This window comes from Ovis aries, chromosome 13, assembly GCF_016772045.2.
Source record: "Ovis aries strain OAR_USU_Benz2616 breed Rambouillet chromosome 13, ARS-UI_Ramb_v3.0, whole genome shotgun sequence".
Taxonomy (NCBI): domain Eukaryota; kingdom Metazoa; phylum Chordata; class Mammalia; order Artiodactyla; family Bovidae; genus Ovis; species Ovis aries.
Window position 1 is genome coordinate 29,003,891 of NC_056066.1, and position 12,391 is coordinate 29,016,281.

At 44.1% G+C, this 12,391-nt stretch overlaps 2 protein-coding genes across 2 annotated transcripts in view; one reads left to right on the forward strand and one right to left on the reverse strand.

Moving 5' to 3' along the window:
* The window catches only part of OLAH (oleoyl-ACP hydrolase), a 29,831-nt gene extending 27,225 nt beyond the window's left edge, over positions 1-2,606 (forward strand). The window contains 2 exon segments of the mRNA XM_042230389.2: positions 1,429-1,511; positions 2,356-2,606. Coding sequence (XP_042086323.1) covers positions 1,429-1,511; positions 2,356-2,486 — 214 coding nt within the window. The 3' untranslated portion in view covers positions 2,487-2,606.
* A 2,742-nt stretch (positions 2,607-5,348) lies between these two features.
* ACBD7 (acyl-CoA binding domain containing 7) lies at positions 5,349-10,556 on the reverse strand. The gene is made up of 4 exons (XM_027976659.2): positions 10,500-10,556; positions 5,933-6,050; positions 5,766-5,828; positions 5,349-5,682 (listed from the first exon to the last, which is right to left on the reverse strand). Exons 1-4 carry the CDS (start codon positions 10,509-10,511, stop codon positions 5,609-5,611), a joined length of 267 nt encoding a protein of 88 aa, XP_027832460.1. The 5' UTR covers positions 10,512-10,556; the 3' UTR covers positions 5,349-5,608.
* Between the last annotated feature and the right edge of the window lie 1,835 nt (positions 10,557-12,391).

Genomic DNA, 12,391 nt, shown 5'->3' on the forward strand with positions numbered 1-12,391 from the left:
CACATCACCCCATGCTTGGTCCCCAGCACTTGAACATTTGCAGCTGGTTCCTTCTCACCCACATGGACAGCAGACACCCCTTCATCCTGTGCTCTGCCCACATGAGCCAGTCCATGTGACCCATCTCTCCTTAGAAGGGCCCAATTTTCCTTGGAGTTCGGTTTCTGGTTTGCCTTGCAAACTCAGCTTCCTGATGAGTTCAAGAATTTATGGTTTTGCAGTTTGTAGGGCTTTTTTCTTTGTTAGGCTACAAGTGGTGCTCCTGGTTTTCTACATTCCAGGCAGAAGAGGGAATTCTCGCCCGGACTATTGAAAGAGACAATCCTTTGTCCCCTTCAGTCTGCTCCACACATTGTACCAAAACGGATGACTGTCAAGTCCAGTCATGATGTGCCTTGCACTAAATCCTCCTGGTGGCTTCCTGACTCTCTTAGGATGACCAAATCCCTTCAGGAGACCTACACGTGGCCCTTGCTTGCTTATTATTATTTCTTTTTGGGCACACCACGTTGCATGTGGGATCCTAGTTTCCTGACCCAGGATTGAACCTGCACCCCTTGCATTGGAAGCTTGGAGTCCTAACCACTGGACCACAGGGAAGTCCTCTCGCTTGCTTCTTTGACCTCAATTTATCCCAATTCTCCATTCACTCATGGAACAAAAGCCATCTGGTTTGTGCTCACCTGGTCCCTCTTCCCCTACCATCTCTCTGCCCTTTGCCAAGTTTTTCCTATCTATTCAGATCTCAAGTCTAACTCCATGTTCCAGGGAGTCCCTGCTTGATGTCACTCCACCCCCGCTTGTCAAGTGTTCACAGATCACCCTGAACTTGGTGACTCATCTGTTCAATCGTCTGGTGACTTCATTAATGTCTGTCTCCCCAGCCAGTCTCTAAGTGGCAGGAGGAAAGGGACCGTGCTTACCCAAGTGTCCCTAGGGACTAACACAGCACCCAGCACCAGCTCAGCGAATGGTTTCCTGCTGTTGTGATGAAACTGAGAATCAGCAGAATCAACTCAGGGGCCCTATGTCCATAAATCTGCTTCTGTTCTGTGCACAGCAACCCTCTGCCAAACAATGGAGGGCTGGGGGATAGAGAGGTGGCCATTTCAGGGAAATGACAGTTAAAGATACTATATAGCTAGTCCCATTTTGTGTTGGACTGGGTACCCAGGTGCCACCTGACTGCACCTGACTATTCTAGAAGCCAGAAGATCTTGGAAAATAACCTGGACCACAGTGACTCTCAGACAGGTGCTGACATGTATATGTGCCATGGATTAAAAAAAATAAAATGTTTGTATTGCTGTAAACAGTAAAAGGGAAGGAAGTGAGGACTTGTTTGATTTAAATGAGCTTATTAATAGGAAAAGATTCTAGGGGGTGTCTATTATGAAATGTTACTAACCGGCTCCTTTATATTTGCAGCTGTGACACACCCTCTAAGACTCGTCTTTCTTGTGACATAACATGCTTTTCTGGATCTGAAGATATACCAGTGGTTATGGAAGGTGAAATGATTTTGATGGTTTGAGGTGTTTTATTGAGATATCTGATGATTTCCATGCCAGAGGTGCTGGCATGCCTTACAGCACAGATCTGATTTATTTTTTATTTTATTTATTTATTATTTTTTTTAATTTAATTTTTAAAAAATTTTATTTTTACTTTATTTTACTTTACAATACTGTATTGGTTTTGCCATACATTGACATGAATCCACCATGGGTGTACATGCATTCCCAAACACAGCCACTATGGAGAACAGTGTGGAGATTCCTCAAAAAATTGCAAATAGAACTGCCTTATGACCCAGCAATCCCACTGCTGGGCATACACACCGAGGAAACCAGAATTGAAAGATCTGATTTTTTAAAACGTCCTGTACTAGTACATAAATCCAGTCACACACTTTTTTTCATACACTACAAGGGGATGTGTGATATCCATGCTTTTTATCCTTAAACTATTGCCATACTTCAAGTAAGTGTCTTTTTTAAACAATTCACTTGTATAAAAATGGTCTGGTCAGTATAGGGTACAAACGCCAAACAAAAGTATTAGTGTTAACAACAACAACAACAAAACTCTCAACTGGCAGTTACATGGAGGAGAAAAGTGGTCCCAGTTTTATCTAGTGTAAATGGAGAGATGTCAGTGGTGTGTAAAATGAGAGAAGGCAGGTGATACCGCTGTGTACTGATAGGTCTCTGAGAGATTAAAAATTCAGGATGCACGGAACATGAGCCCATGGAAGTAACCCTACCTCTAGTGCGCTCTTAGAAAAGTAACACCCGGAAGCAAATCTGTGGGTGGCGGCGTCATCTGTTATTAAACACAATTCTGTTTTTTCAGCCTGGAAAGATGTAACCAGTGGAAGTGTTGTGCTTCCAGGACACCACTTCTATCTTCTGGAACATTCCAACACAAGCTTCATCAAGAATTACCTAACCAAGACTCTAGAAATATCAGTGCTCGCCTCTTGACAGATATCTCCCCTTCTTGGCCTTAAAACAGTCCAGTTGATTGTCTGCTACTCATCTCCAGTTTTTCAGAGTAGCGTAGGAGTTTGTTTCAGAGATTGGAAAATGATACATTTGCTGCTGTCAGGGTGATGTGTTATCTACAAATGTATTTCCCCACAGAGCATTTACGTATCTGGGGGATGAAAGACGAATGGGTCAAGAATACTTCCGGGAGGGTCTTTCTTCTTTGTATTAGAATCTCATTTGAGTCTCATCTGTGGAAGGTTTGTCAATGAAATTCCTGCTTGGTCAATGATTCATTTCTTCCTTTTGGTTATTCTGATAGTGAAAATCACAGACAGGGGAAGTGCTTGAGACGAAATGACTGTTTCATTAACACACTGTGGCCCAAAGCCTGATCTCACCTTTTGAAATGTGCCCCATTCAGTGAGGAAATGTAGCCTACTGTTAAAATAAGACAGCCCCGAATAATCATCGCTGCCTGTCCTGCCAAGTCCCTGGAATGCCCGTAGCCTTCTTAGGTTCTCTTCTAAGGCGATCCTCCAACCTGGATTGCCTGTTGTCTCTGTGTGTTCCTGCTGCTCTTTATGCAAGGACCAACTGGGACTCAGGGCAACTGTTTGGGGTCTAGCCCTTGGCGTACAGAGGGTCACACACAAATGCCAGACCCAACAGGCTGCCTCAGCTTCATGTGTGATCATCTGAACCAGACAGAGAAAGAAAGCACACCAGTTGGAAACAGACAGGAAAGAAAAGGGAAAAAATTAAATAGGAGAATGACTTGAGTCAGAGCAACGGCAGAACACCACTGGTAGGATTCACAGATGCCTACTGCCCAGGATGGAGAGGCACCACATCCCCAGGGCTACATGGGTCCCGCCATCTCTGCCAAGTCCCAAACTGTGTGTGTCTCTTGGAATCCTATGTGTTCAATTGGCACCTTGATTTGTTATCTCCGTCTTCACAACAAAGCTCCTACTTCATGCAACCAGTGTCTCTTCCTTACGGCTTCAAATGCTTGACACAGCTTGACACACTAAAATGTCACCTTCTAAAGCACGGATGTGTTTGGGATCACATAATATGGGGTTGTGTTTTTGTTGGTTTAAAAATAGTATATAGAGAATCTTAGTGAGTAAGATTAAGGGAAATGCACACAAGAGGGATTTTTTAGAATGTATCATTCTTTTTAATATTTATTTATTTCCTTGGCTGCAGTGGGTCTTAGTTGCAGCATGTGGGATCTAATTCCCTGACCAGGGATCAAACTCTGGCCGCTGCATTGGGACCTCTGAGTCTTAGCTACTGGACCACCAGGGAAGTCCCCATTGTTTCTTTTTAACAAAGTGAAAATAATACAAAATTCATTGTGGCAGGGAGAAGGGTTTTGAGTTAGAATTCATGTAATACATTTGAGCTAAAGGTAACCTCAAGAAATTATGTTCCCTGTTTAGTACACACTGAACTGTGCTTTACTCGTTGGTAGGATACAGGGCTCCATTCTGGAAGGATTGGTGCTAAAGGAATCTAGATTTGTGATTATTCATTCGAACAACCTGTAGTTACTACAGTCCACAAATAGGAATCTCATGATGCAGCCAACACCAGGCTTTTGGGGTGGAGGTGAGGTCCACGCAGGAACAGCTCGAAGAGTTTCTGAGCCCTCCGCTGGAAGAGGGTGTTGACTTCATCGTGGAAGACTTCTGTCTTTAGGCAACACTTAGTAGAGAGGAGAATCACTTTAACTTTCCAAACTTTTCCAGATTAGAAATCAAGCTAGATTTGTTTTTCATTAAACTTTTTATTTTGAGAGAACTGTAGATTCACATGGGGTTCTAAGAAACAACACAGAGCTCCCTAGTTTCCCCAGATGGCAACATCGTGGGAAATTCTAGGGTCACTGCCCAACCAGGGGATGACACTGATATAGAATATCTCATCACCAACGGATCCCTCCTGCTGGCCTTGTAACATCCTCCCCCATTCCCCTCCTCCTTGGCAATCCCTGTTCAGTCCTCAAGGTTTGTAATTTTGCCAATTCAAGAATGTTACATAAACAGGACCATACAGTATACAACCTTTTGGGACTGGCTTTTTTTTTCACCCAACATAATTCCCTGAAAATTCATCTAGTCGATCCAAAAATTTATTTCTTAAGTCACATGAAATCAATCTCTTACACAACACCAAACCTACACCCTTCAGCAGGGGACAGGCACCCTGTCTGGGAAGATTTCTAGCCTGTGGAATCTCAAACGGATGTTAGGACTCTGAAAATGAGACCACCTTCTTTCAGAGAGCCTGTGGACAGCCAAGTGAGACTGCAAACTGGTCCAACAGACACTCCAGATTCTGCATTTTCACTCTGATAAAGCTGGACTTCAGAGGCATAGTGTACAGTCTGCCATCACCAGCTACTGCATTTCAGCCTGATGTTTTTGTCTCAAGCATAGAAACTTGAATAGTTGATAGCCCATGATAGCTTTTCTTCTTTCTTTGAAGAGCTTGAGACAGACTCATAAGGTTTGTGTTGCTTGCTATCAGCTTTTATATAGTACACACTTTAAAATGAAGGTAGGAAAATTATAGGTACCTCATTCAACTCCTACCCCCTGAGATCGACATTTTCCCCTTACCCTAGAGATGAGCTTTGGCAAAGCTTCAGTAACTTGCCTTGGTTACCTATAAGGCAGTCACTGAAGGGAGCCTGGAGCAGGTGTGTCTGTATTGCCGAGGTGCCGCCTTGGTGTGAACCCCAAAGCTACACAGTGAAACAAAGACCCTTGTGATTAGTTCTTAATCAACTGTGCTGATTATACCAGTAAGACCAGTTCACTGCAGAAAAAACAGAGGAGTCAAAAGAACAGGCAATGATTGATGTCTTTATGTACACACTACCAGAGCAACACTTTAAAAAGAACTCTTAAAAATTGCCTGGTTTTAGCAAGTAAAATTTCATTAAACATGTAGTTTCAGCATACCTCTAATTCAGAATGACAAGTCATATTACTAGCAAAAATATTGATGATCCGTCAAGAGTTACAGTGCATTTCTCCCCTAAGTATTAGGTCACGATACCATTATGAAGGCTTCAGAAGGAAAATTCTCTCACAGGCTGAATTCTAGATTCCGTATTTTTCTATTAGCTCTTTTGCTTTAGAAATATAGGCAATCATGGCATCTTCCTTTGATAATCCTAGAAAGATACAAACAGGTTGACTCACCGCCTGATGCATGTGGAAATTAAGAAGGTTCATGTAACGTTTAAAAACTAACTACCTTTTTGAAGGTTCCAGGCTTCCCACTTAGCCTTTCCTTTTAGATCTAACAGTGCTGGACACTCTGCCGAAAGAGGGACAGATATATTCACAGGATTACTTGTTATTTTATGCTTCTACACTGTTCAACAAAGTGTACTGTTATTTTTTAATATGACAGCACAATACCAATATCTATGTCTCCAATTACAGACTGTTTGTAGAGTCCATAGAGCGCTTTTAATTCCTCATCATCTGGCCTGGTTTTCAGCTTCCTCACGTCTTTGGCCGCCTTGTCAAAATCAGCCTAAAACAAAAAGACAGTGCATTTGCTAACTTTTGGCAGGTTTATCTGCTTCAGGGGAACTTAGGACAGGAAGCTTTCAATCAGAAACGAACTATTACTGCTCTGGTTCCACCAGAATTATCCTTATTTTAATTTGTGCATACTTCCTCTGGTCCTTACCTGTTACATGGACAATGCACCTATGTATTTGATACAGAGAACAAACTAAAATTCTTAATATTTAAAATGTTTATCTAAATGTTTAAAAACTGAAGAATACACAAAGAAATGGAAAGATATTCCCTGTTCATGGACAGAAAAAATTAACAGTTAGTAAAATGTTCATCTTACCCAAAGTCATCAACAAATTCAATGCAGTTCATTATCAAAATTCCCATGGCATTTTTCACAGAAAGAGAAAAAGCAATCCTAAAATGTGTATGGAACCATAAAAGCTAAAGCAATCTTGAGAAAGAAAAACAAAGCTGGAGGCATCACAATTCCTGATTTAAAATAATATTACAAGCTACATAGTAAGCAAAATATATAGTATGGTGCTGTATGGTACTGACATAAAAACAGACACAAAGATCCATGGAACAGAGTCAAGAGCCCAGAAATAAACCCGTGCATATATGGTCCATTTGTTTATGACAAAGGAGCCAAGAATATACACTGCAGAAAGGGCAGTGTCTTCAGTCAACAATTCTGGGAAAACTGAATACACATGCAAGAAAAATCAGACTGGACTCCATCTTACACCACATACAAAAATCGAATCAAAATGAATTAAAGACTTGAACATGAGATTCAAAATTGTAAACTACTAGAAAAAGACAGAGAACGTTCCTTGACATCATTCTTAGCAATGATTTTTGGATGTGACACTGAAAGCAAAACTAGTTAAAAGGAAAATAAATACAAGAGACGACAGCAACCAAAAATGCTCCTGCACAGCAAAGGAAACCATCAACAAAACGAAAAGGCAGCCTACGGCACGGGACAAAATATTTGCAAACTGTATCTGATAAGGGGCTAATTTCCATATATATACAGAACTCATATGACTGAACAGCCACAACAACTAAAAAAGCAAAACAAAACAATCTGATGTTAAAAGAGTCAGGAGATTTTTCCACAGAAGATATATAAGGACCTGAAATGATGTTCCACATCATTAAGCATCAGGAAAATGAAAATCAAAACAACAATGACATACAGCCTCATATCTGTAAGAATGGCTATGATCAAAAAGGCAAGAAATAACCAGCGTTGATGAGGATGTGGCGAAAAGGGTACCCTATACACCACTGGTGGGAATGTAAATTGGTGCAGCCACTGTGGAAAACAGTGTGAAGCTTCCTCAGAAAAATTTTAAAAAGAACTACTATATGATCTCACAACCCACTTTGGAGTTTTTATCCAAAGGAAATGAAATCAGTATCTTGAAGAGACATCTAAATATACTGAAATGTGTCAATATTAATGGCCTCTATTGGTAAGTTTCCTGTTTTTTAAAAAATACCATCTATACTCTCCAAATTTCCCATAATGTGCACATATTGTGTCTATAATAAGGACAAAGTTAAAATGCTACATCACTGCCCTCAGCTTCCTAAGGGCAGGACAGGGAGAGACTGTCCAGGAGGTATAAGGATCCTTCCCTTCAGGGGTGGCAGGCATCTCGGGTGTTCTATTTGCTGTGAAGTCCCGTGCCATCTTCCAATGACAGCAACTCAAGTCCTTTTGGCAAACTAAGCCTTGATACGAATTCTAAGGCTTTTCAGAAACCATGCTAACTCCCTGCCTTCCAGGAAGGAGTTTTTGAAAGACTGTGCTTCATGTTTTGAAGGGTATGGAACCATCTGACAAGCTCATGAAAGCCTTGTTCAGTTCAGTTCAATCGCTCAGTCGTGTCTGACTCTTTGCGACCCCATGAATCGCAGCACGCCAGGCCTCCCTGTCCATCACCAACTCCTGGAGTCCACTCAGACTCACGTCCATCAAGTCAAAAGTGGAGCCCCTGACCATTTCCCAGGCAATTTCAGGGGTCCCCTCTCTACTCTCTCCCCAGGCAGAGAAGAAAAACCCATTCCAGAGCAGGGCCCAGGGCCGGTCTTTCTCTCCAGCATGCCCTTCCCTGGCACCCCAACGTGATACACACGTGTTTTACATGGCAGTTTCGATGTGCCTTCTCCCAGCCTAACCACGATGAGCTGTGGTGGGAAAAACATCGGGCTTGCATCAGCATCCTGGATTTTAATTCTAGCTTGGAGACACACTGCCCTGGAACCCTGTGTAAGCAATGGAGAGATTTGGCTTCAGCTCAAAAAAAAAGGCATCAACCTCAGCCAGGAAGCGTGAGGATGAAACAAGAATAAGACCGTAAATATTCTTGACTTCATTCTGTTGACTCTGCCGGCCCAGAGCTCACCACTTGTATCACACTATTGATTTAATATGTATTGAACACCTCTGAGGGGCCAGGCCTTGGGAGAGCAAACAGGGATGAACAGGGCAGCCAGCTTTCACAAAGCTCAGCGTCCTGTGGGAGATGAGTGGGTCACAGTGATTATGTGATACTTGCTCAAGCAGAGGAGTAGCGGGTGCCCTGGGAGAAGGGAGCAGTCGAGAGGGTGGAAGGCACCTTCTCCGAGGAGATGATGCTTAGCTGATCCTGGGGAGGGGTGAGTGCCTAGGGGATGGGCAGAGACAGGGAAGGGGGTTCTAGGCAGCCCCAACAGTATCTATTAGGGCTCAGCACAAGGGCTGGTGGGAATGTATTTGTTCCCCCCAAGTATTCAGAACAGAGGATAGGCACAAACGTTCATCTCAGTAGCAAGAGCCTTGCCTTACAGAGTGCTGGCAGGTGGTAGGAGCCCATCTGAGCCCTGTACCTCCCTGTTGAATACATGAATGAAAAGTGAGTAGATATTAGGAGAGTCTGAAATTATCATAGGTGAGAAACAGATTTTTCTTTTTCTTTTAATCTTTGGCCACACCTCACCACATGCAGGTTCTTAGTTCCCTGACCGAGGATGGAACCTACACCCCCTGCAATGGAAGCACAGAGTCTTAACCACTGGACCACCAGGGAAATCCCAGAAACAGGGATTTAAAGGTACAGTCATTTACACTTAATTCCAAGCACTCTGGGCCAAAGGGAAAGTTGGATAATGCTGTCGTGCTGCTGCAGAGCTGGGCTTGCAGCTCTGGGTGAGGAATTTCAACCTCCGTTAAGCTCACTCTGCTGGAGTCGAGTCCTCAGCACCCTGTCTGAAAGCTGACCCACTGGATTTCCCAGGCGCCTGTGTCTGACGGGTCTTCAAAACAACTCCCTTAAAACCTCTCCTTACACCCTCTCCCATTCATGTTTTCACAAGGCCCCCCGACCCCACCCTTGGTGTAGCAGTGATCCTGGTGTCACCGATGTCACATGGGGTGCACCCTGTCATGTACCCAATGCAGACATTTAAACATTTTAAAGAATATTTAGTGGTGACAAAAAGCTCATAGTACCAAAAAAAAAAAAAAAAAAAAAAAGAGAGAGAGAGCGAGCAAAATTATATAAAAAGCAAAGTGTGTATATAAACATATATATTCACATATCACAAAGATGTTTCTCGAACACTTGAGAAAGTAACTTAGTGCTACTGTGGTTATCACTAGGGTGAAGGAATGCCTGATGTTTTACTTTATATTATGGGCTTCCCTGGTGAAGAATCCGCCTGGTTTCATATCTGGGTTGGGAAGATCCCCTTGAGAAAAGAATAGCTACCCACTCCAGTATTCTTGCCTCGAGAATTCCATGGACAGAAGAGCCTGGCGGGTCCATGGGTCAGAGTCGGACAGGACTGAGAAACTAACACTTCCCCTTTTTTTCTTTTTTACTTCATATTTGTTCCCTTTCCCCCAAATTTCCACCCTGAATATACATATTTTTTCCTCCAAAGATCATAAGAACAGTATTTTAAGATTGTGATTTTTCCAGATCTCTGCACTTGCCTGGGAGAGCCCCAAGAGGTTCCAAGGAGCAAGGGGAGGCCGCAGCCGCTCACACCTCCCTCTCCAGGATGGGAAGAGAGCGCTGGGCAGTGCCCGCCGGGTCCGCCGGGTCCGCCGGGAGCAGCCCCGCGCCCGCCCTCCCCGGGCCGGTGCCGGGTTTGCGTCTAACCAGTCCCCGGGGTTCACAAGAGTTGCTATAGGGAGCCCGGCACGCCGTCAACAGAGTGCACCGGTGCGGACTCCGCGCAATAAGGGGGCGCTGGGGATGGGGTGGGCGTGTCTCGGGGGTCCCCGCGGACAGCCACCGGGGACAAAGGCGACTGCCAGCAGCGGCCCGAAGCGGCGGGTCAGAGATGCGCCGCGCCCCCAGGGGGGCGTCACGCCGGCCCCACGCCCCACTCGAGCGCTTTTCTCCGGGACGGACGCTCCTCCCCGCCCCTAGCAGCGGTAGCACACCCAGCTCACCTGCAGGGACATGGCGGCTAAACGTGGACGATGCCTGTCTCCAAGCGCCGGATTCCCGGGACCCCGCGCCCAGCGGCTCCTTAAAGGGCAGCGCGCCTCCGCCCGCCGGCTCCCGTTGGGCGCGCTCCCGGGCCCGGCCTATGCCCATTGGTCGCTGGCCCGCGAGGGCGAGGCTGGGCGGTGAGTGACACCCTCCGGGCCGGCTGAGCCGCGCTCTTCTCCCAGCCCAAGCCCTACAGAGAGTTGTGCGCTGCCAGGGGTTGCAACTGGCAAGGCGCAGGGAAGAGAATATAAATGAGCTCCTCTCTGCCCCTGACTCGCTGTATTCATTCTCTAGAAGTTGTTTGCAGGAAGTCCTGAGAGGTCTCTCCAGGGCACTGACCTCACTTGGGATTCCTTTTGATATATACCTCTGTCCTCTGCATGATTCTAAGAACTTAGATGGCAGACAGCATTTATCTGATGTCTCTGTCTCCTGACCCGTCTTTAGGCACAGCCCATCAGGAATGAAAAGAGGTAGTTTGCCTCTTTTCTCCTCGTTATAAAAGGAGAGCCACTTATATTCGGAACACGCTCTGCAGTTATCCCAATTGGATTTCAATTAGGGTAAAAAAAAAAAAGCACAGGACTCTTCAACATGACCCCATTCTCCAGGGGAACAAACCCAGTGTCACTCGTCTGCAGACACAGAACGGGGTTGTAATTCACATCTGATTAAATTTTCGAAGAACTGGAACTGCATTTTCTGGTCATCTGAGGAGTTCATTACATGGAAGTCTTCGTGGAGCAAAGTGATTGGAAGAAAGGGCAAACTCAGTTTTAAGAAAGCTATTGATTTGAAATGTCTAACAATGTAACAAGATACAGGAGTTCAAGGGCCTAAAACGGTTTGCCTTGTTTTTGCATAAGAAACATTTTACCTTGTTTTTGCATAAGATTACACTTAAAAATTATTTGCTACATCTTCATGTAAATCCCTTGGTTTTTTATTTTCTCCTCAAAACTATTTTCATGGTGAAATCAATGAGTTTCCAAATAAGGGACAAAAAGCAAATTTTAGAACAATATACAGAAAGGAGAATTCCCTGGTGGTCTCGTAGTTAGGGCTCTGCGCTTTCACTGCTGAGGGCCAGATTGGATCCCTGGTTGGGGAACTAAGATTCCACAAGCCATGTGGTGTGCACCGCCCCCCCCCCAAAAAAAAGAAAAGAAAAAAGAAAAAGAAATTGTTTTTTCTGTACTGGGCAGAACTTTTTTCAAAATTTCCCAGTGATGAGAAGCACGCTAAAAGGCACAATGAAAATAACAGCTGAAGAAGAGCAAGTGCTCTGTCTGCTGGGGAAAACCCTCTTTATCAGGGTGTGTGAGTTGGGAAATACTGCAGTGAGCTCTGGCATCGCTGTGCATCTGCAGCTGAGACATTTTGATATAGTCATTATAAAAACTCAGGAGGAAAAGAGAGGGAAGATACACTGTGCTCCATTTTATTCTCTAAGTCTAGAATGTTATTTTAAGCACTCTTTTCAAGACATGTTCTTCTCTTGAGTTGCCATCCTCCTACTGGTTGCCAGAGCCATGACTGGCCTGTCTCAAGGAGCAAAAAGAAACAACAGAAACATCAATGTCCCCTGTTCAGTGATCATAATTTACTGCGTACAATGAAAACTCAGTTTTGTGGAACCCTTAGGGAGTCAGTCAAGCTGGACAATAAAGATTTTTATTTTCATTATTATTAAATATTGATTATAAACCAGTATGCATACATACACATGTATTTTTTAAAATAAACAGCACATTTATGAACATACCACCAATTTATGAAATAGAACCTTCCCCTTTACCTCTGTGACTCTCCTGGTTCCAGTCCATCCTATCCTTATTCTCTCACGCTT

What these genes read in the sequence shown, in the direction of transcription:
- ACBD7 (XM_027976659.2), bottom strand. An exon ending in AATTGGAGACATAGATATTG is followed by an intron (nt 5,829 to 5,932) that starts GTATTGTGCTGT and finishes CTCTTTCGGCAG; the next exon opens with AGTGTCCAGCACTGTTAGAT. An exon ending in AGCCTGGAACCTTCAAAAAG is followed by an intron (nt 5,683 to 5,765) that starts GTAGTTAGTTTT and finishes GTATCTTTCTAG; the next exon opens with GATTATCAAAGGAAGATGCC.